This window comes from Lithobates pipiens, unplaced genomic scaffold (assembly GCF_037356315.1).
Source record: "Lithobates pipiens isolate NorthernLeopardFrog02 unplaced genomic scaffold, aLitPip1_a1.2 Scaffold_22, whole genome shotgun sequence".
Classification (NCBI taxonomy): domain Eukaryota; kingdom Metazoa; phylum Chordata; class Amphibia; order Anura; family Ranidae; genus Lithobates; species Lithobates pipiens.
The window spans coordinates 169482500-169507454 of NW_027507784.1; the positions used below are offsets into that span (position 1 = coordinate 169482500).

The 24955-nt window shown below is 42.8% G+C and overlaps 1 protein-coding gene across 4 annotated transcripts in view; it reads left to right on the forward strand.

The window, feature by feature from the left end:
- The window catches only part of TRAK2 (trafficking kinesin protein 2), a 102054-nt gene that overhangs the window by 51472 nt on the left and 25627 nt on the right, over positions 1–24955 (forward strand). For 2 of the 4 annotated variants that reach the window (XM_077448617.1, XM_077448619.1), the window contains 4 exons: positions 5940–6002; positions 6886–6962; positions 9617–9733; positions 14983–15192. In XM_077448617.1, the coding sequence (XP_077304743.1) occupies positions 5940–6002; positions 6886–6962; positions 9617–9733; positions 14983–15192 (467 nt within the window). The remainder of the gene's footprint in view (positions 1–5939; positions 6003–6885; positions 6963–9616; positions 9734–14982; positions 15193–24955) is intronic. The other 2 variants (XM_077448618.1, XM_077448620.1) reach the window with 1 other exon arrangement.

The window sequence follows — 24955 nt, forward strand, 5'->3', positions numbered from 1 at the left end:
TTCGGATCGGAGCGGGTCGGATGTCAGCGGACATGTCACCGCTGACATCCGACGCTCCATAGAGCTCTATGGAGCACCCGTTCAGGTCCGCCTGAAAAACTGACAGGCGGGCCTGAACGGGACGTCAGTGTGAAAGGGGCCTAAAGCCGTAATTTTTGCTAGTTTTGTAACAAAATGAAAATGTATTCTGTTGTGATGCACTTAGAGCCAAAAGATACAGCCAACTCCTCCTTCATTACAGCTAAGAAAAGCTTACAGACTGCTAGATGTACATGAGAAATATATTCTTTTTTTAGTTTTTTATATAGCTCTATGCCAGTGTGTTCCAGCATAACACTGTTAATCTTAAAATGCACTGTGCCCAGACTATGAACATTAAAACATTACTTTTTTTTACAGGCAAAAATATCTTTAAAGCAAGCCATTTCAATTACCACTTTAGCTGCTTGTACTGTGGGGAAAAAAGAAAAGACGAAAAGGGTAAAAATTCAGCACATGGGCGCTTTGAGCTTTCAAAATAAATTTCTTCTTATATCGAAAAACACAAGGGGCAGGTTCATTTCATGTACAACAAAATCTGTTAGTGCCATCCCTAATCAAATTGTACATGATGTACATGGTTACTATCTTTGAATCTACGTGTTGAAAATAGAAGGGTACCAAGAATATGTTTTCCAAGTCAACAATTGCGGAAGCCTTAAAGTGATAGTTAACGCTCTTTTTTTTTTTTTTTTTTTTTTTTTTTTTTTTCCTATAAAAATAACAAACATGCTATACTTACCTGCTCTGTTGCAGTGGATTTGCACAGAGCAGCCCAGATCCTTCTCTTCTTGGCAGATCCTTCTCTTCTTGGGTCTCTCTTCTGTGCTCCTGGCCCCTCCCTCTTGTTCAGTTCCCCCACAGCATGCAGCTTGCTATGGGGGCAAAAGAGCCGAGTCACCGCTCTCTTGTGTCCATTCAGACACAGAACCCTGACCCGGCCCCTCCCCTTCTCTCTCTCTCCTGATTAGCTAGCTGACTTTGACAGCAGCGAGAGCCAATGGCACCGCTGTTGTGTCTCAGCCAATCAGGAAGGAGAATATTGGACGGCTGAGAAACTCGTGGGCAGCCTTGGACACGGAGGTACTTCAGGAAACTTTTAGGGGGGGCTAAGAGGGGCTGCTGCACACAGAAATTTTTTCACAAAATTGTCATATTATCAGTTTATTTCTCACACACAGCATATCCATACCACAAATTACACCTCAAAACACATTCTGCTATTACTCCCGAGTACGGCAATACCACATGTGTGAGACTTTTACACAGTGTGGCCACATACAGAAGCCCAACATGCAGGGAGCACCATTAGGCGTTCTGGAGCACCCAGGACAATTCTGACATTTCTCTCCTACATGTAAAAATCATCATTTATTTTTTAGAAAATTACATAGAATCCCAAAACATTATATATGTTTTTTTAGTAAACACCCTGGAGAATACAATGGTGGTCGTTGCAATTTTTTATCTCGCACGGTATTTGCCCAGCAATTTTTTGGAAAAAAAAAACAGTTTTGTGCTTAAAAAAAAAAAAAAAAACTCAGTAAAGTTAGCCCAATTTTTGCATAATGTGAAAGATGAAGTTACGCTGAGTAAATAGATACCTAACATGTCACTCTTCAAAATTGCACACGCTCGTGGAATGGCGCCAAACGTCGCTACTTAAAAATCCCCATAGGCGACGATTTAATTTTTTTTTACTGGTTCTATGTTTTGAGTTACAGAGGAGGTCTAGGGCTAGAATTATTGCTCTCGCTCTAACGTTCGCAGCGATACCTCACATGTGTTGTTTGAACACCGTTTTCATATGTGGGCGGGATTTACGTATGCGTTCGCTTCTGCATGCGCGCACATGGGGACAGGGGGCGCTTTAAAAAAAAAAAAATGTTATTGTTCATTTTACTTTATTTGTTTTAGTTTGACATTTTTTTTCCCCAAAAATAAATTTTTTGATCACTTTTATTCCTATTACAAGGAATGTAATCATCCCTTGTAATAGGAATATGGCATGACAGGTCCTCTTTACAGTGAGATATGGGGTCAATAAGACCCCACATCTCACCTCTAGGCTGGGAAGCCTAAAATAAAAAAATAAAAAGATTCTGGCTTTGATCGTATTGGCGAGTCGGTAGAAGCACCGGAGGGCGGCGGGAGGGGGGGATGTCTATGGCTGGGTATTGCAGGGTATCACCGACTATGACTGGGTATCTCCGAGTATGGCTGGGTATCTCAGAGTATGGCGTTGCAGAGTATTGCGTTGCAGAGCATTGCAGGATATTGGCGGGTGTTGCAGAGCATTGCAGAGTGTTGCAGGGTATTGGCGGGTGTTGCAGAGCATTGCAGGGTATTGGGTGTTGCAGAGCATTGCAGGGTATTGGCGGGTGTTGCAGAGCATTGCAGGGTATTGGCGGGTGTTGCAGAGCATTGCAGAGTGTTGCAGAGCATTGCAGAGTGTTGCAGAGCATTGCAGAGTGTTGCAGAGCATTGCAGAGTGTTGCAGAGCATTGCAGAGTGTTGCAGAGCATTGCAGAGTGTTGCAGAGCATTGCAGAGTGTTGCAGAGCATTGCAGAGTGTTGCAGAGCATTGCAGAGTGTTGCAGAGCATTGCAGAGTGTTGCAGAGCATTGCAGAGTGTTGCAGAGCATTGCAGAGTGTTGCAGAGCATTGCAGAGTGTTGCAGAGCATTGCAGAGTGTTGCAGAGCATTGCAGGGTGTTGCAGGGTATTGGTGGGTGTTGCAGGGTATTGGTGGGTGTTGCAGGGTATTGGTGGGTGTTGCGGGGTATTGGTGGGTGTTGCGGGGTATTGGTGGGTGTTGCAGGGTATTGGCGGGTGTTGCAGGGTATTGGCGGGTGTTGCAGGGTATTGGCGGGTGTTGCAGGGTATTGGCGGGTGTTGCAGGGTATTGGCGGGTGTTGCAGGGTATTGGCGGGTGTTGCAGGGTATTGGCGGGTGTTGGCGGGTGTTGGCGGGTGTTGGCGGGTGTTGGCGGGTGTTGGCGGGTGTTGGCGGGTGTTGCAGGGTGTTGGCGGGTGTTGCAGGGTGTTGCAAAATGTTGCAGGGTATTGGCGGGTGTTGCAGTGTTGCAGGGTATTGGGTGTTGCAGAATGTTGCAGGGTATTGGCGGGTGTTGCAGGGTATTGGCGGGTGTTGCAGGGTATTGGTGGGTGTTGCAGGGTATTGGCGGGTGTTGCAGTGTGTTGCAGAGCGTTGCAGGGTGTTGCAGGGTGTTGCAGAGCGTTGCAGGGTGTTGCAGGGTGTTGCAGGGTGTTGCAGGGTGTTGCAGGGTGTTGCGGGGTGTTGCAGGGTGTTGCAGGGTGTTGCAGAGCGTTGCAGGGTATTGGCGGGTGTTGCAGAGCATTGCAGGGTATTGGCGGGTGTTGCAGAGCATTGCAGAGCGTTGCAGGGTATTGGTGGGTGTTGCAGAGCATTGCAGGGTATTGGTGGGTGTTGCAGAGCATTGCAGGGTATTGGCGGGTGTTGCAGAGCATTGTAGGGTATTGACGGGTGTTGCAGAGCATTGCAGTGTGTTGCAGGGTATTGGTGGGTGTTGCAGAGCATTGCAGGGTATTGGCGGGTGTTGCAGAGCATTGCAGAGTGTTGCAGGGTATTGGTGGGTGTTGCAGAGCATTGCAGGGTATTGGTGGGTGTTGCAGAGCATTGCAGGGTATTGGCGGGTGTTGCAGAGCATTGTAGGGTATTGACGGGTGTTGCAGAGCATTGCAGTGTGTTGCAGGGTATTGGTGGGTGTTGCAGAGCATTGCAGGGTATTGGCGGGTGTTGCAGAGCATTGTAGGGTATTGGTGGGTGTTGCAGAGCGTTGCAGGGTATTGGTGGGTGTTGCAGAGTGTTGCAGGGTATTGGTGGGTGTTGCAGAGTGTTGCAGGGTATTGGTGGGTGTTGCAGAGTGTTGCAGGGTATTGGTGGGTGTTGCAGAGTGTTGCAGGGTATTGGCGGGTGTTGCAGAGCGTTGCAGGGTATTGGCGGATGTTGCAGAGCATTGCAGAGTGTTGCAGGGTATTGGCGGGTGTTGCAGGGTATTGGCGGGTGTTGCAGGGTATTGGCGGGTGTTGCAGAGCGTTGCAGGGTGTTGCAGAGCGTTGCAGGGTATTGGTGGGTGTTGCAGAGCATTGTAGGGTATTGGTGGGTGTTGCAGAGCATTGCAGGGTATTGGTGGGTGTTGCAGAGCGTTGCAGGGTATTGGTGTGTGTTGCAGAGCGTTGCAGGGTATTGGCGGGTGTTGCAGAGCGTTGCAGGGTATTGGCGGATGTTGCAGGGTATTGGCGGGTGTTGCAGGGTATTGGCGGGTGTTGCAGGGTATTGGCGGGTGTTGCAGAGCGTTGCAGGGCGTTGCAGAGCGTTGCAGGGCGTTGCAGAGCGTTGCAGGGCTTTGCAGAGCGTTGCAGGGCGTTGCAGAGCGTTGCAGGGTGTTGCAGAGCGTTGCAGGGTGTTGCAGAGCGTTGCAGGGTGTTGCAGAGCGTTGCAGGGTATTGGCGGGTTTTGCAGGGTTTTGCAGGGTGTTGCAGGGTATTGCAGAGCGTTGCAGGGCGTTGCAGAGTATTGGCAGGGTATGATGGGGTTAATTTTCGGTGAGCAGCGATGTGGGCATTGCAGATGCAGCCTACATCGCTGCTGACACCGATCTCTTCCCCCTCCACTGTTCCGATCGGTACAGAAAGGGGGAGGGAGGAACCGGCGTCATAACATGACGTCGGTTTGTTTACAAGTGATCACTCCGTCATTTGAGTGATCACGTGGTAAACGGACGGCGGCCACAGATGCTCTCGAGTGCGCGCCCCAGGGGGCTCGCGAGAGCGGAATTTTGGGAGGACGTCCTATGACGGCCTCCCAGAGTTAAACAACCGCCCTGTAGCCGTCATTCGGCTATGTGCCAGTTGTTAAGTGGTTAATGTTAGAGAAATTATCTCTTCTTTGTTCAACTCTCTTACATCAGTTTAAATTCTGATCATGAAGCCAATCCAAGAAGCCCCTAGAAAGTCGGCCATAACTTAAATCTCATAAAAACCAACCAAGCGATCAAGTGTCCAACAAACTCTCTGTTGGCACCATCCCTGCTCAATTCTACTGAAGACCACTCGATCATCCCATAAATTTGGTGAAGAGAGGACAGGGGAAAAAAAAAAAACAGGAGTTTCATTTTACTGACCAGAGATATGAATCGCATATAAAATAAAACAAGTTTTTATTACAAAAATGAAATTGATCATAAATACGACATACAACTATAATGTAAGCCTGTGGAGTGATTTATGATGTCTTGTATAATATAGTGATTGATGGTCACAATTTACCTATATTGATCACTTTTTAATATTTGTAATAAAAACTTTTGTTTTATTTTATATGTAATTCATATCTCTGGTAACAAGGAGTCCTGTTTAAAAAAATAAATAAAAAATCTCTTCACTGCTTTTATGGGATTATTGAGTGGTCTTCAATACATTTAAAATTAATTTCTCCCCTATGCTTTTAGCTACAAAGATTGAGGGCTTTTTTTAAGAGTTTTTATTGTCCGTTCAGAACATGTTAATCTTTTGGTGTGCCTAGTCTGGGCACAGGTTCAGCAAACAGTCTGAATCTAACTAGATCAATTCCTAATTATCTGGCAGAATGAAGGTGTATGGATTATTTTATTTAGTTAATAGTCATGACTCTTGAACAATTTACATTTTGCATACATTAATTCTATAAGGTTAGTGAAGTGTACAATATGTTCTGTCTGACCTATTAAAACCATTGGTAAACCACTTTCTAAAAGTGATTGTTATAAATATTGCCTTTGTGTTCTAGTTCATTCTTCACAGAATGATTGCTATTCATTCTGTCTTTTTTGCTTTTTCTTTTCTTTCCTTTCTTTTCTTCTTCTCTACCTTTCTTAAGCTTTTGTTGAACTTCCAACCACGTCGTTTGATGACTCTTGTAAATCAAGTCAGAGTTCACAAGGTAATCTTGAATTGTTTCTTTAACAAAAACTACTTTGGAACTGATTGCACCTCCTTTGGAAAAAGTGTTTTGTCATTCATTACCAGCTTTACAAATTACATAATTAGGTTGTCTGAATCACCATAGCTAGAAAAAGGCCGAACAGTGCACTAAAGGTGGGACAAGTTAGATGATCACTGTGCGGTCTTGGAGGCCATCCACACTCCTATTTAGGAAGCTATTAAATACTTGGAGCCAGGGTGGATTTGATTTAAATCACTAGTAAAAAGGCTTGATTTAAATCAACTCGATGTAAATCATAGTTTTTAAAGAGCAACTGTTATCTCTGTCTCTGTTCAGCAACTCCTGCTCTGACCCGCTGTTGACTCACCAATAGTCCCATTCACTTTAATGGGACGGCTGGTAATGCGGCAGTGACACAAGGTGAGGGATGCGGCGGCAGCAGGTGAGTGGATGCCTGCTAGCAGGCGCTGCCATGATGGATCTGAAATGACAGGTGCTCTTTAAACGTAAGGACTTATTCTTGCCGGTAGTTAAAATCTTTAATATTTGCAAACAAAATGAAGGCAATGCATCTTAAATATAAAACTATCTTTAGATAGATTTTTACTCCAAAAGCATTTTATTAAAATAAATAAAATAAAAAAAAATCATAGATTTTTAGCCACCCTGCTTGGAACATAAGACAGACATATCTAGAGCCACATTGTGCAGGAAGGTGACGGCCATGTACGGAGGGATTCATAATGTGATCATGCCTAGATTGCACAAACCGATACACTTCTGCACTCATATCTTCCATTATATACAGTATTATATACAGTATTATGTGCTACATATCTGCCTGGTCCCTAACACCTATATATATTCTTTATTTTTCCAGTTCTCAGTTCAGAACGAATAGATCAGATGACTAGAAGCTATAATGACACAGATATGCTAAGTCACTTACTGACTGAGGTAAGTCTACTCACTCTTATTTTGTGGCAACAAATCATGAGTGATTGTAAATGATTATTGCATCTGTAACAGAAACATTCTATAGCTTACGTCTGAATATAGTTGTTTGTCAAACAATCTGTAATAAAGAACAAAGTGTGATGGAGAGGTGTGGTCAGTACAGTTGTGTAAGAATAACATACCTTTGCTCACTTAATGCCTTTTTAATGCATTAAGAGAACCAGTCATGATAGCATTGTAGGATCTGCCGATTACTATATTGTGTTTTTATTGTATAAATTGTGGAGCTGGCCTCCAAATCCTTTATTCACTACTGTACTTCACCATGAATTAGTCGCTGACCCTGAGCAGAGGCAACTCCTGTGTTGCTGTTCTCTTTAAAGGATAAGTTCACCTTTTAACAATAAATAATAAATGCACATATGTTTGCAGGTAAAAAAATGAGCATTTATTGTTTTTTGTTTTAGGAGCCTGGAAAGCATTTAACCAGCGATCGACAGATCATTGATGCCATGCAGGTCTCCTGCAGATTGTCAGTGTAAACTGTAGGCAGACTCAATTAACTGCCACAACGCTTAACAGTGCTGTGGTAGTTCATTGAGAACGACAAGCTGCAGTGGCTTTCGGTACTTGCAGTTCGTTGATCCACAGGATCTGAATCAATGACGTGGGCGGAGACCCACATGGCTGCGCTTTTTTGAATCGTGGCAGAGAGTATGAGAAGGTTCCCGGCTCACTACCTTGGGGAGGGGGGTGGCAGGGGAGAGAATTAGAGGGCAGAGGTCTGATGCTGAACATGTTGCATCCTAAATATGCGTGACACATGTTTAGTAAGGAGAACTTCTCCTTTAAAAGCCCTTGGAGACCACTTGCAAGTCAAACTTCGAGAGCTATATAACCCCAAAGCAGACATTTATTATATTGCAGCCACCACATCTGATTGGTAAGCTGCAATATATTACATTTTTAGTTTTTTGGGTTTAATACTGCCTTCATTTCTTCCTGGCTTGGTATTGGGGTTTTACCTTAGATTATTTGGTTTAGACAGTGAAAACTAGACTCGCTGCAAATGTTTAAATACACAGATAAAATGCATGTGAGAACTGTTTTACCTGTCAAAATATTTATAATATTATTTAGCCAGTCTTGTGATCCAGACACTCCTGGCAGACAGCAAAGCCAGGTCCTGGGCATCTCTGCAGATTGCATTGTAGTTAAGCTATACAGGCTGGTTGGGAACCTACCTAAGCCTTTGGTTGACTAGTGAAGAAAAAGCAGCATACTGATTATGCTATTCCTGTCCTCTATTTTTTCTGTAAAGCTTAACATACACTTTACTGTCTGGCTGTAAAATCTCCTATTAAAAACTATTTAATAGCCATACTTTGCTAAACTATCTAACCAAATCATGCAGAGCCTTGTTCTATGTAATTGTTAGATCTAAAGGAGATTGTATAGTCATACTGTGGTGGGCTTAAACAATAACTCTACTTTACAGGTACCATTGAGCAATTCATAGCAGTTGCTGCTGTTAAAGAACTTACAGTGTAATATTCCTACTACTGTTGTCTGGATACATTGTAAATAATATCTGGCTATGGAGTGGCAAACTACAATGCATAGACACATGGTGAACAAGTACTATTTCAACTGTGCGCACATTGAAACTCAAAGCAGAACTGCACTAAATCTGAGCACCACAAACCAAAAATGTGATTTAATTCATATATAATTTGAGAAAATCACTTTGAAAATTACCCTCCTAGCATTTCTGGCCGTGGCCATCTTGCGTAAAGTTGGATGATAAATGCAGCATCTACTTCCTGGAATCTACCTGCCCTTGGCTCAGGCATGTAGGTAGGAGGGTGTGCTCAGCTGAGAAATACCCTCCTACCTTACTGAAGACTCCTGGGCTGGAAATTGGGAAGTAACCGAAAGAAATGTAAGAGAGATCCTTTCCATGGGGGCACTCGTGCGGGCGTGCTTCCACGTCCCGCTGCTGCATCCATGGACACACAGCAGGATTTGCCCCCGCTCTCATGTCACTGGATTTGATTGTCCTCATTGGTTCCCCCACTGCTATCAGAGACATTGGCTGGGGCCGCTGGGCTCGTGCTCATCACTGGAACTGACAGGTTCAGGTAAGAAAAAGGGGCCAGGGCTCTGGGGGCAGCTGCAGCAAAGAAGGTTTTTCACCTTCATGCATAGAATGCATGAAGGTGAAAAACCATGAGAATTTAACTTCATATAATTAGTTCAGATTACAAAGTTAACCAAGGGCATTTTCATGTGTCTGTATGTATAAACCCCATCCTATGGCAAATTGAGCTTTCTTCTGAAATTTCATTCTATAAGCGTTGAGATTACCATAGCTTGCATATTTCTGCCTGGAGGACAAAGTAAAAGTAGAAAGGTATGTTACATTTTTAGGTTTATTTCTGAGCAAAACGATAGCAATCTACTGGTAAAATGAAGCCCAGTGTGTTGATTCTTCTTCAATCGCCCAAAGAGTCTTCTGGAGTTTCAGACTGCCCAGAAACATGCAATCATTTCCAGAGATCACTGTAACTGACCAGAGTAGGCACTGATCATTTGGTGTTATCTATGTTTGAAAAAGTTGACATATTCTTTTTTTTTTTTTTTTTTTTTTACAGAGGGACAGGGATCTGGAACTAGCCGCTCGCATTGGCCAGGCTCTCCTGAAAAGGAACCACATACTAACAGAGCAGAATGAAGGTTTAGAGGAGCAGCTGACCCAAGCACTGGATCATGTGAGTTCCTTTTCAAAGCATGTAATATGTCATTTTTAAGTGGCATTCTTCTTAACAGAGCAAGGCCCTTTTTTCTCTTTACGTAAAAAAAAAAAAAAAAAAAAATTAAAAAAATGTGAAAATGTGTTTCATATTTTTTAATTACTGCAGTTTTCTCATAAGAGCACATCCAAAGTTGCCCATTTTAACATATTCAAAGTTGTATTGCAATCCAAGCAGAGAGTGGATCCATTTCATAGTCTCCTGATTTTCCTATTCGAATAAATTGGAAAATCAAATATATTTTTTTCCCTAGCTTGTTGAAATAGAACACTGTATGATAAATAGAGGTTAGGAGGGTGCTCATAACCAGTCATATTGAAAGATGGGTAAGTAAAGTTGTAAAATCTGATCAGAAAGTCTGTTCATAAGCACGATGGTCTAAACAACAGATTTTCTTTTCCTACATTTGTATATTTCTATCTTTACTTTTTTGTTATATAAGCTTGACTCTTATGTGACATCCTGTACATTCCATAGCTGATTTTTTACATTCCACATTTATCATGATTTATTGACCAGATTTTATAACTTTATGATAAGCATTATCGTGTTCTTATCGCATACAGTACAAGGCAACATATGGTTCAACCTTTCATCTTTTCATTCTAAATTATATAATAACTTATGTACAGTTAGGGAAAAAAGTATTTGATCCCCTGCTGGTTTTGTACATTTGCCCACTGACAATAAAATGATCAGTCTAAGTTTATTATAACAGTCAGCGACCGAATGACAACGAAAAAAAATCCAGAAAACCGCATTTCAAAAAGGTTATAAATTGATTTGCATTTTAATGAGTGAAATAAGTATTTGACCCCTTCGCGAAACATGACTTAGTACTTGGTGGCAAAACCCTTGCTGGCAATCACAGAGGCCAGACGTTTCTTGTAGTTGGCCACCAGGTTTGCACATATCTCAGGAAGGATTTTGTCCCACTCCTCTTTGCAGATCCTCTCCAAGTTTATTAAGCTTTCGAGGCTGATGTTTGGTAACTCGAACTTTAGCTCTCTACACATGTTTTCTATGGGATTAAGGTCTTGAAACTGGTTGGCCACTCCAGGACCTTAATGTGCTTCTTCTGGAGCCATTACTTTGTTGTCTTGGCCGTGTGTTTTGGGTCATTGTCATGCTGAAATACCCACCCAAAACCTATTTTTAATACCCTGGCTGAGGGAAGGAGGTTCTCACCCAAGATTTGACGGTACATGGCCCTGTCCATCGTCCCTTTGATGCAGTGAAGTTGTCCTTTCTCCTTAGCAGAAAAACATCCCCAAAGCATGTTTCCACCTCCATGTTTGACAGTGGGGATGGTGTTCTTTGGGCCATATGCAGCATACCTCCTCCAAACACGACTAGCTGAGTTGATGCAAAAGAGCTTGATTTTGGTCTCAGCTGACCACAACACTTTCACCCAGTTTGCCTCTGAATCGTTCAGATGTTCATTAGCAAACTTCAGACGGGCCTGTAGATGTGCTTTCTTGAGCAGAGGGACCTTGTGGGTGCTGCAGGATTTCAGTCCTTCGCGGAGTAGTGTATTGCCAATTGTTTTCCTGGTGACTATGTTCCCAGGTGTTGAGATCATTCACAAGATTCTCCCACGTAGTTCTGGGCTGATTCCTTACCGTTCTCATGATCATTGAAACTCCACAAAGTTAGATCTTGCATGGAGCCCCAGACTGAGGGAGGTTCACAGTTATTTTGTGTTTTTTCCATTTGTGAAAAATTGCACCAACTGTTGTCTCTCTCTCACCAAGCTGCTTAGCGATGGTCTTGCAGCTCATTCCAGCCTTGTGTAGGTTTACAATCTTGTCCCTGACATCCTTTGACAGCTTTCGGTCTTGGCCATGGTGGAGAGATTGGAATCTGATTGATTGCTTCTGTGGACAGGTGTCTTCTACAGGTAACGAGCTGAGATTAGGAGCACTCCCTTTAACTACTTAACAACCGGGCCATAGCCGAATGACAGATACAGCGCAGTGTGATAACTCTGGGAGGACATACTATGTTGTCCTCCCAGAAGCGCGCCCGGGTGTGTCTGTGCTCGCTGGTTTCTCGTTACCCAGCACGTCTTGGATTGGGGTAAATGCCAGCGGCCCTTTACCACATAATTGCTTTATCCAATGATGGTGCGATCACTGTCAACAAACCCGCATCATGTCCGGTTCTCTCCGCTGCTCACGCCGATCTCTGAGCAAGTCTGTATGGCTGAACTCGCATTGGATTCACACAGAAAATAGTGCAGGGACTTATTTTTCCCCACATTAGAATTGGATCGCATGTTTGTTCTCACCTATGCGATCCGATTCCTGTGCGAGTTCACAGTTCGCACTGTGATCTGTGAACTATACTGGTGGTGTCATTAACTTTGTTAATGACACCCGCAGAGGTGAGCACAAGGCAGTATGAACTGCCTATGGTAGAGGAGCAATACGGGAACCAGTGCTGTAATGGCGCTGGTTCCCGCATCACATCAGTGTGGACCCAGGGTGAAAGCGGAAAATTTGGTCTAGTTGGGAAGGGGGTTTAAGTGCCCAGTGGTTAACCACTTACGGAACACCCACCACAGTTTTACATCGGCTGTTTGAAGGATATCATTGTTATGGCAGCAGCTAGCCATAACCCCGGTATCCTCTTCTTCAGCGGACGGTCCGATACAAGATAAAAGTGGTCTCTGCTTCAGATCTGAAGCCGTTGGCAGCGGTGGAGGCGATCGAGTCTTGTCTCCTGTTAGGTATGGAGACGAGTGAGGGGAAGATGGGAAGCGACGTCAAAACGTCACTTCCGCCCCCACAGCTCTTAAAGGGACATTTTTTTAAATGATCCATTTTTATTTATTTGTTATTGCATTTTAGTGTAAATATGAGATCTCGTATTTAAGAGGTCCTGTCATGCTTTGTTTCTATTACAAGGGATGTTTACATTCCATGTAATGGGAGTAAAAGTAACAAAAAAAATGTTTTTTTTTTTTTTTTTTTCGTGTAAAAATAAAAGGTAAAATAAGATTTTTTTTTTTTTTTAAAGACGTGCCCTGTCCCAACGAGCTCGCGTGCAGAAGCGAACTCATACGTGAGTAGCACCCGCATATGAAAACTGTGTTCAAACCACACACGAACATTAGAGTGAGAGCAACAATTCTAGCCTTAGACCTCCTCTGTAACTCAAAACATGCAACCTGTAGAATTTTTTTTAAACGTCGCCTATGGAGATTTTTAAGGGTAAATGTTTGTCGCCATTCTACGAGCGGGCGCAATTTTGAAGCGTGACATTTTGGGTATCAGTTTACTCGGTGTAGCATTATCCTTTACAATATAAAAAAAATTGGGCTAACTTTACTGTTGTCTTATTTTTCAATTCAAAAGAGTGTGAAAAATGAAAAAAATATATTTTTTTAACTTACCAGAAATGCCTGTTGCTAGGCACATCGTCCTAATCTGCCTCTTCCTCCTCCGCAGAGATCTTCTATCTTCTCTCCTCCGTGCGGCATCTTTTGGGTAATGGATCGCGCTGTGTTCTGGGAACTGTGTGTCCCAGAACACAGCGCGCCCCATTCACAAAGCGCTGCGCATGCGCAGTAGGAAACGGGCAGTGAAGCCGCAAGGCTCCACTGCCTGTTTCCCTTAGCCAAAATGGCAGCGCCGGGACCCGAGAGCCGAGGGACGGGTCAGCCTTGGGCGCCCGACATCGCGGGCGCCCTGGACAGGTAAGTGCTTATTAAAAGTCAGGAGCTACAGTGTTTGCAGCTGCTGACTTTTAATTAATTTTTTTTTAAACCGGCCCTCCTCTTTAAGTGGTTAAGAGAGTGCTCCTAATCTCAGCTTGTTACCTGTATAGAAGACACCTGGGAGCCAGAAATCTTGCTGGTTGATAGGGGATCAAATGCTTATTTCAGTCATTAAGACTCCTTTCACACTGCCAGCGTTTTTCAGGTGCTACGGCGCTAAAAATAGTGGCTGTATTGCGCCTGAAAAAAGCGGCTGCTTTCCCACTTGTTGCAGTGCCCTCTCAGGGCATCACAAAAAGTCCTGCCAGCAGCTTCTTTGGAGCGGTGAACTCACTGCTCCTCCCCATTGAAATCAATGAGGCAGCACCCCAGGCATTTTGTGGGCGGATTTAACCCCTTTTCGGCCGCTAGCAGGGGGTTATAGCGCTGCTAAAATGACGGTAAAGCGGTGCTAAAAATAGTGCCGCTTTACCGCAGACGCCCAGGGCGGCTCGGTGTGAAAGCCATCTAAAACACAAATCAATATATAACTTTTTTGAAATGCATTTTTTTTTTTTTATATTTTTGTTATTCTGTCTGTCTCTTTTAAAATAAACCTACCATTAAAATTATAGACTGATGTTAATTTCTGTCAGTGGACAAAGTACAAAATTAGCAGGGGATCAAATACTTTTTTTCCCTCTGTAGCTCCATATATATAATCCTTTCATTTCTTCATCCATACAAGTAATATCTTTGCTACTGGATGGACATTGTTAGTGGTACAAAAAAATGAGGAAACAGAAGAGCTGTGCTTTATGTGCTGGAGTGGTAGCCACTGAATTAGCTAGGAGTTTCCTGGCCAATAGGCTTACCTCTCTTAATGACAAGGTTTTCTACCTTATTGTTTAAGATGGATAGTCTTTAGTTAACTTAATATTAACAAGTCCTTGTTTTCCTTACCTCCTATAGAGCTAATGCTGACCATACACATATACATTTTTGGATGAGAATATTGCACTCGATGAATGGACAAATTTCACTTTTAACACAACAATAATTTTTAAATAAATGTAGTTTCTGAACAAAACCACATACACTTCCCAAAAAATTTGTTTGATCAAGAAAAGTTTTCTATTCTACTCCTTCCAGTTTTTCCATCACTGTGGTCAAAAAGGAACATTGATTAGAAAATCAAACAAACATTCTTAAAATGAACATTTTTGAATCAAAATCTATACGTGCATGGCCAGCATAAGACAGCAGTCAGAAGATCTGACTACCAATATTTGTCTCTGTGGAATGATGATTGCATAAGTTTGCACAATCACAACATGTTATTTGATGGCAAACGGGAGTAATCTATGTAACGCTATTAATTTTGCTTTGTTTGGGTGCAGTGCATAGCTTTAAGATGGATGCTGTTGTTCTCCAGATCAGATACCGATCTATGGGTACCCTAAATTTTTAATGCTAGTTACTTATTCACATTGTAATGTATTAACAGGTAAACCAACTCCAACATGAGTTAGCCAAGAAGGATGACTTGCTTAGGGTTGTATCTATTGCCTCGGAAGAGAGTGAGACTGACTCCAGCTGTTCAACCCCCTTGAGGTCCAATGACTCCTTCACCCTCACACATGGACTCCTGCAGCTAGATAACTTGCATGGGAAACTTCGAGAACTAGAGGAGGAAAATCTTTCCCTACGCTCCCAGGTAATAAAAATAATCTGTTAAAAAATATAAAGCAGAAGTACTACTGTAAAAAAACTTTTTTTGTCAAATTCCTTTTGATTTTAAGCAGTATTTGTACATACAAAATTAAACATCATACAGAAAAGGTCTACAAACAAAACAGACTGCAACCCCCAAATTCTGCAGCTAGTACAGCATAACCTTCGTACAAATTACAAGTCTAAAAACCAAAAAATTCTACCCCACACCAAAGATCTCAACCCTATAAATTTTTATTGGATCAAGTGGGAAAAAGGGAAAAAAAAAAAATCCGAGGCCATCCACAAGGAATTAGATACCAGAGTTAAGGTACCGAGCATCATGTACGGAATAAAGGTCAAGACTGAAAGATGTTAAGCTAATGACTAGTAAATTCAAAGCTATAAACTAGCGGGCATTAAAACAAAACAATCGGAGTGACGGTGCAAGTGATTAACTCTAATCAAAGGTGGTTGATGTAGAGGAATCTATCCACCCCAAACCTGATCAAACTTAGAAGGCGTACCTTGTTGAAATGGGTGAAGAGCCTTGATTTCCAGGCAGCTAGCGATTTTGCTAACGTTTTTTTCCCTAAGACCGGATAATCTGCTTCCTAGCATAGAATAATAATTGGGTGAGGAGGGTATTTGTAAGAGCTAGAGAGTCTGCCAAACTCAGAAGACAAACCTTAAGGCTGGGTTCACACTGCAGCGGTGACGAGAATCGGATGTGATTCGCACCGCACTGCAGTGCAAATCATATCCGATCTCTGTGCGATGCGAGTTCAGCCATACAGATAGTATGGCTGAATTCGCATCGCACCCGGCCCAAACTCGCACAGGACCCTTTTTTTGGTCCGCAGCAGAATCGGATCGCATGGGTGTTCACACCATGCGATCCGATTCCTGTCTGAGTTTGCAGATCGCACTGCGATATGCGAACTGATCTGGAGGTGTCATTAACGTTTCACTGACACTCCCAGCAGTTCGCATAGGGCAGTGTGAACTGCCGCCGTGAGGCATGCGATGCGGGAACCCGCAGCGGATTTGCGGCGTTCCCGCATCGCTGCAGTGTGAACCCAGCCTAATGGAGAGGATCATGGGTAGAGTGGTGACCGAGGTGATACAAGCCAGGACATCTTTCCAGTATAATTGAATAGCTGGGCATTCCCAGAAAATAGAAAGGAAATTGGCATGCACAGGGGAGCAACGCCATCAGGAAGAGCATTCATTTCTATAGAATCTTGCAAAGCTAGCCGAAGTGAAGTCAATTCTCTGTAGACATTTATAATGGTTTAGATGGTCCAAGGCAGTGACACCAGTCTGGAAAAAAGGGCCTCCCAGATATCATCCCTTAGTAAAATCAGAGTCTTTACAAAATTTGTTGCATGAATAAATGCATATCTTTTGTCATTTTATTTTTGGGTGCTTTGTGTGGCAGTAAGAATACTCTGCCATCCCAATTACCAGCTTCTAGTATATGATAAATACAGTAAGTGCATAAATTTAAAAGATTGGCTTTGGTAATGAGAGTTGTGGGCTGTGAGCTGGAACATGCCCATGCATGGTTTGATTAAAGTGCGAGTGTGAGTTCTGGAGCAGCGTCCAGGCCTATACATTTTATTTATATTTTTCACAGACATCCTTGTTCACAATCCTGCTCCTGGCTCTTTGATCATTTCTTTGATTAAAGTGCTAACCGTGATGATTTGACAAGGATCAGAATATGCAGAGCAGCAGTGGTCAACTTGAAAATTATAGAGGGCCTCGAGTGCACCCCACTTACAATCTCTGAGTGCCACACAATAGCAACACATTTTCACACCTTAACAGCAAACATTTTGGTTCAGCTGTATTTTTTGCAGCGTATCAAAATGTTTAGTGAAGAAGTTGTAGTAGAGTAACACAGATCGCATTGCAGTGACTGGCAGTCCCCTGCCACTCTTCTATCTATATAGTGCCCAGTTATGTGGCGGGACGGCGGGCCATGTGTTGGGCACCAGGGATATAGAGCTTCTCTTGAGTGCAAGTGCTGTTTGTTAAAAGGCCTTGTGACTGTATACAGATTTTCTTGCAATTTTCTACATATCTCTGATAATTCTCTTTTCTGAAGGTTAAAACAAAAATAAGACACATCACTTTTCCTTTAACTCTTTCGCTGCCAGGTCTGTACTCCGTATGGACGTACAGAAGTGCCTGCAGGTGGCTAGGTCAGTATGGCGTATGGACCTCATTTGTCCCTGTCCTATAAGCATATGGTCACTTCAATGACCATAAGCTTATATCAGAATTGTTCAGCAGACTCTGCTGAACAATTCTATAACTCTGATCAGCGGCTTACAGCCCGCTGATCAGAGTTATAAACCTCTAATATGACCGTCCTCCCACCCACGCCACCGCCTCCCTGTCCCCTGCCTCTCTACCCCCACCGCACCCTTCCATCTTAAACTGCTCCCCACTCTCCTCTCCTATGCTCGTCACCCCCCTTCTTCATCCCCAGCATTGATTACCCCTCCTCCACCCGATCCAAACCCCCCACGCAAGCCTGCTCTCCGCAGCCACCATCATTAGCCGGCATCACTCCTCTTCCACTCCTGCATGGGGGTCCAGATGTGTGTCCCCCGCCAGTCATATCACCCTCCAACTGCCCACCGATCCATGGCTGCTCCGAGCGGCACATCTCCTTCCCCTCCCTCCACCTGCATATTCTCCCTGGTCTGTCAGGCTGGGGATCGCGGCAGGAGAGCCCTGTGCGGGTGGGGGCTTGTTGGGGCTTGTTGGGGCTTTAGTAAACGTGTAGAAGATCACTACTGATAACTGCTATGTACCCATTGACGACTGATATATTGTAACCACGAGTGTTATAATTTATCAAGACACTCATTTTACAAATGAATGGAATCTCTACACGATGATAAAAAAATATATACACACATACACACACATATATATATATATATATATATATATATATATATATATATATATATATATATGTATGTGTGTATATATATATATATATGTGTGTGTGTGTGTGTGTGTGTGTGTGTGTGTGTGTGTATGTGAAATGTAACATTTGAAGGAAGAAAAAAAAAACACACAAACCTAGTAAGATCCCCCCCATGTCCTCCCGTACTCACCCCTCCATGGATACCTCAGCTTCTCCTCCTGGCCAACCCAATCTGTCCTGATTGGCCAGGAGGAGAACCCGGAAGACGTTGGCGAATATTAATTCGCTATTGTCACAACTCACAAGTGGGTGGGTTTGGGGCTAAATGCTATGCGCCCGAGCCCAGCCTTTTCCAAGCCAATTAGAGCCTCAGGCTCTAATCATGTGGCTTGGAAAAAAAAAACACTCATACAAATGTATGAGTCCGGCGCCCCTAATGGACCGGCTGCTCCTGGTAAGACCCCTTTCACATGGAGCGGACTCTAAAAAAAGTGGATCTCTCTGCTCAGCGGGTGTTCTGTCTGCTGATCCCTGCTGATCAGGCGGATGACAAGTCCGTGTCCTCTCCGCTGATGCAGAGCGGACACAGCTCGCTATTCTATATGGGACGGTCGGATGACCGCCTGTCCATTTCCATCGGATGCCATCCGATCTGCTACATGGATGGGGAATGGAATCTCCATCCGTCTGTTTTTAGCGGACTGGATCCGATGCAGGCGGGTGTGAATGGACACACATCCATTTACATCAGTCTTTCCATAGAGAACAATGAGTGGTCTGATGGAGCCCACCTGAAAAATGGACAGGCAGACCCGATCAGTGTTCTTGTGTGAAAGGGGCCTAAGGCATTGTTCACACAGGGCATGCACAGCGTACCTTTACAGGGATGCACAGGTGTTCCGTGCATCTCTGTTCAGACAGTCCCATTGATGTCATTTGGGATGTAGCCCCTGTACGAACAGAGCCGTTGCTTCCAATTTTACATCCATGTAGGTCCGCATGCAGGTCCCTGAGCTCACACTGTCTGTGTTCGGGGGTCATGTAGCCACATAGATGTCAGATTGGGAACAGCAGCTATGCCTGTGCAGCTGTTGCATCCCAATTGACATAAATGGGACTGCCTGTACAGTGATGCACGGAACACCTGTGCAGGTAAACATGGCCCCCATGGGCGTACACTTTAGTATGCCACATGTGAACAATGCTTTATTACTAATTTAGCAGATATTTTGTAAGTTGTGTTTATGTGCAGTATTAATGATTTTAGTGTATTTTTTGTGAAAATAGTGATATAATGAACATTTGCGCAGTTATTGTGGGGCCCAAAAAATCAGTGGCACTTATTTTTTATTCTACTGGCCATGTGCTTTTTAGAGAATGTCTAGTTTGAGGGGTCTTTACAAATTCTGAAAGTTGTAAGTGAAAAATAAAAACCTCCAGATTTTTTGAGAAATGTTTGGGTACGTTCGATTTTCATCATTTTTCAAAAAGACGCAATCTTAAAATTTACAAATATTTGTTATTTATTAACTCCATACAGGTTAAAGCGGTTGTATAGTATTTATTTTTATTTTTTTACTTTTACCTACAGGTAAGCCTATAATCAGGCCTACCTGTACGTAAAAAAAATATCTCCTAAACCCGTATGGTTTAGGAGATATTCCCCTCGCAATGAGCCCCTGACTGCAGCGGCACACAGGGGATTCTCGGCTGAAAGCCTGGCAGACGCCGGACCTTGCCGGAAAGATATCTCCGGCGCGCAAAAATGTCAGCGGGTTTACTCCTGCTTTAAGCTTTTATATTTATTAGGGATTTAGCAGGAATTTTGTAAAATTAGCTGTGTTTTTATCCGCTAATAATGTTTTTAGTGTATTTTTTGAGAATATGAGAACCACGACTGCTCAGATAACAGTGGAGAAGTAAGTGTAGCCCTGAAGAAGGAGATAATTTGCATGTTTACTGTGTGGAATAAAAGGACCCTTCCACACAGGTGAAAAGCCCCATTTACTGATGAAAAACGGACATCCGCATATTTCTATGCACAAATGGATGATCACCTGTTTACATCTGTGTCCGTTCAGGTCCATTTTTTTAACTGAACAAGACTATGGGGGTTATTTACCAAAGGCAAATCCACTTTGCAGTGCAAGTAAAGCTGTTGTAGATCCGAGGGGGACATGCAAGGAAAATAAAAAAAACAGCATTTTAGCTTGCACATGATTGGATGATAAAATCAGCAGAGCTTCCCCTCATTTCAGATCTACGCCTACTTTCAAGTGCACTTGCAGTGCAAAGTGGATTTGCCTTTTGTAAATAACCCCCTATGTTCTGTTCCATGTAAACAGACATTTTTTGCATTGGTTGTGACTTTCCAGCTGTCAGTACATTTTTTTTTTTTTTTTTTTTTTATCTACGTTTTGAACATGTTACCTCCTTGCAACTATAGATATAGATTTCTGATGGCTTTGTGTGCACATTGTGAGGGAGATTTATCAAGTAAGATGCTAAAAGAAGTAGTTGATTTGGCTGCCTTTTTTTCAACAGATTGTGTATTTGTGACTCATCATCTCCTGGGCAGTCAACCAACACAAATTTGAAAAAATCTGCTGCTTTTTGGCATTTTAATTTGGACCAATTTGCCATTAAAGTATAACAAAATGCTAAAGTTTTTTTTTTTTTCAGCTCTTGGAGTGGAAAGAGATTAGAACACCTGTCAAGTTTTATTGCTGTCTGTGCCCCCATTGTAATTTTTACTGATCAGACCAAGATTGAATGTGATAAAAAATCTTTATGTTCTGGCTATCGCCAGAACAGAAAAAGAGGGGAAATTCTAATGGGTAGACTAGTTCAAGTGACAACCAGGGATACCCTCACTTAGGAGGGATCTCTTCTGACTTTGTTTTGGCTATGGGACAGGATGTGAAGGAAAATCTCCCCAATTGGAGCAAGGTTTATAACGCCCCCTGCTGTCCAAAATAGGGAAAATAGAAGTTCTACCTAAAAATAAGGCATTTATCGGTTTATTGGTATTTGCTAAATTCAAACGGTTTTCCACCAGATTGGGCCTAAATTGTTTTATTCACTCATCATCCCTCCTGTAAACCTGACCAACAAAATAAAATCACATTCCAGGCATCTGTGCCTATTGGAAGGGATAACCTAGATTTTATAGCTCACTTTCAAGTCCAGGCTGACAGTCTGTCAGAAATGGCTATTATGTGCATTTCTGCACACTGAAGATGACAGTAGATGGCTTAGTCTCGCTGCCGATTTTAAAATTTTTGCTCCATTCGGGTTTCTACATTCCTAAAAGTTTTTTGTTTTTTTTAACCCGGCACTAGACAATATATTTAGTACTGTATGACAGAGTATATCCAGTTAGCAAAGGGCTTTTAAAATCGCATTTACTTACTGACAGGCACATACTAAAGGAGCATATGCGCAAGGTCTGTGGTTTTGGCACAGCAGTTGGAGTAGTCGCTGAACTTTGCGCCATTTTTTTTCATTTTTTATTTATACTAGATGTCAAGCAGGTTTTATTTATAAACAATTATCTTAATTTTATTTATGTTTTATTTTTCAACAGTAACGTTATGGGGTTGTTTCTGCTTGTGGTGATTAGGTGTAGTAGATCCAGACTGGTTCAAACAAAGGAAAGGGAAGAACATACACAAAGCATGTTTAGTTTATGGGAGCAGTGTGCAAAGTAGTGCTTTCAAGACTTGTACATTGAATCTGTTAGATATTTTAACTTTCACAGCTGTTATATACTAGTTATATACTTGTGCAAGGATATAGTGACTACAGTGACTACAGTATAGACATATGTATGTCTATACTGTACAGCACTTATGTCAAGCACAAGCCCAGGTACTGAATTTGTCCCTCCAGGCCCTGTCATTTAGCCCTCGCACCCAGTTTTGCAGCCGGAAGATGGGAAGTGCCATCACCTATGGCTCTCGCCCTCCACTCCTGCTCCACTCTGTGGCCTGTAAACCAAGTATTTACAAGGGAAAGCTTTGCTGAGCGCCTTCCAGATCTAACAGATCCCTGCACGCTCATGGCGGGGACAGATCTCCAGAGGGGGAGAGAGAACGATCTCCCTGCAAGGCTAGCCACCTACACACTAGAGCCAGGCCAGGTGGGAGAGAGATGCAAGGAAACTTTGGAGAGATGTTTGGGGTTTAGGTTGCACACCCTTCACTTTGTACACAGCAAAGCCTTGAACTCGGCACTTTGTATGTAGCGCACCCCTAAACCCTGCATTCTGTATATAGCACACTCCTGGTCTCTGCACTCTGTACCTAGTGCACCCTTAAACCCTGCATTCTGTACATAGTGCACCACTGATCTCTTTATCTAGCATACCCCTTAAACTCTGCACATAGCCTAATGCTGAACTCTGTACATAACGCACTTCTAAACCCTGCACCCTGTATGTAGTGCACCCCAGATACAACCAACCTTTGAGGGCAACCAGGCTACTGATGCAGCCCACAATGAATTTGCATTTGATATCCCTGTCATACAGTATACAAACGTCTGACTTCTTTTTACATCCCTGGTGCCCAACCTGCAGCATGGGGGCTTTTTGGCACTAATTGTGCAGCCTTCGGAAATCCTGCAGTCAGTCGGTAGTCTGTTTTCTTTTGATTACCTACACCATGGAAGGCAAAATGTTCTTTAGACTGAGTCGTGGTTGAATTTTTTTTTTCGTCTTTTAAAATACCCTTCTTTTTCTTTGCTGTTTATCCGTTTTATTTCTCAAATTTTTGTATGATGGCCCTTGCAGAGGAAAATTTCAAATGTGGCACAATTAATTTTTAAGGAAGATGATGTGAGCACAAAAGTGGGAACATTGGTTTGTAAAGATGATGTAATATCTGTGATCTCTAGCAATCTCTTGTAACTTGTCTCCCAGCTATGACCTTCCCCTGAAGCACGTAACCAGTCTCATCAATGCCTGCAGCATGTGTGCACCTCTTGTTGGCCTGTCTGCAGTCTGACAGCCTTTTGATGCATTACATTCACTTAATGTTACGTGTGGCCCTTTGGTAACATTAGGCTAGGTTCATGCTTATGCAGGTGGCAGTTGTTGCATTTTCCCAGTGCGCTTTGTGTGGTTTTTTTTTTTGTGACACTTGTTTTTGGGAGGTATCTGCTGTTATTCAGGAGAAACAGCACAAACCATCAAAAACGCAAGCACTAAGTTTTTTATGCATATCTGCTGTTTTTCTGTTGAGGTCTATGGAATAAAAAACCTGCTGGGGGCATAAAAGTCCCTGACTCTTTACTTAAAACGCACCAGTTGAAAACACACAGATGTGAACATGACCCCTAGGAAATCCATGTTAAATGGACTATAATGCGTTTCTGCAAAATCGAAAACACACTGGAAAACGCATGTGCAGGTGTAAACCAGGCCTTAGAATCCTCACTTGAGGCCTCCTATATCTAATAAGTTGACCACTGCTTTTTAAAATACCCTGCAGTCTTAAATGTGCTACCAAATAACCCCAAGCTTATCTAACCCCCTAACCTATCCCTAACGGCTAACCTGACTCATCTTCCCTCTATTTTAATATTTATCCAAACCCTGGAATTGGCCCTCAAACATTAACTGAACTATAGATGTGTATTTTATGCTAATCATTTTGTGAAATGTATTGATTATTGACTCATTTTTAAGGCTTCTTATTTGGAATCTTAGCCACCAACACACATCTCTCGCCCACAGTGATATATGTACAGACTGTGCTGTGTGTGATGAGAAGTAGGGGTAGCAAGACCAGTCTGTTTTCTGAATGTCCCTCATAATTAACTTGAAAATACTGCTTTAATCACCCTTAACATAATCCCTGACGCTTAGGGCTGGTTCACACCAGGAAAAGTCTTGTCCATTTTTAATCTGTATCAAAAATGGCATGCACTGTGTTTTCCATGCATTTCAATGGCCCTAGTTCAAACAAGCATAGTGCGTTCCAATACAAAGTAGAACATCCTACATTTTTTTTCTGTACAGAGCACAGCAAAACGCATCAAAAATGCATCAGAGCGCACATGTCTTGAATTGAGATGGGGAAAAAAAGGGTGGGGGGTTAAAAACGCCCCACAACACATCAGAAAAAAGGAAGGAGCTTGGTTTGTCACAACTCCTACAATAGTATACTCGTAAGCTCCAGTTACAGGACCCAGTGAGTGCTGGCATCAAACCAGGATTGTGTTATGACAGGGTTTGAGTGTTTAATCTCAAATTGAGCAAAGGTTAAGCTCATTTTTGCATCAATAGATTCAAGGGAAGATGGAAACGCGTAACTGGTCTCTGCGCTGCACTGTTATCTTAAGCACTTTAAGATAGGTCAGGTTAATTGTACTTCTGGAATTCCATAGTCACTTTATTAGGCACCAGATCTATCAGTACTAAAAGTATCTTGAGTCCGATATTGGCACCAGAAACTAGTGGTTCATGGGGACTGCTGTTCCATTTCAGTATTCTCCCAGGTAGCTAAAGTGATCTAAAGTATCTTAATTTCATATTTGTAAACATTTCACTTACTAAATAGGTGTTTATTTACCTCCTGTTGTGAAGCGTCTCACTCCTGCCACGCTATGCGTCCAGGTGCTCACATTTTGCTGTTTGTGTCACCTTCACTTCTCCAGCTCATCATTAGCCCTCCACTACTATGCAAGTCCCGCTTATAATTTACAGGACCGCTTCCCTTATAAAGATCTTCTACTGATAGTACCTATAATGTACCTCAGGGCTCGAGTCCTGCAGGAACACATAGGAACGGCGTTCCTGTACTTTTTCCACAGC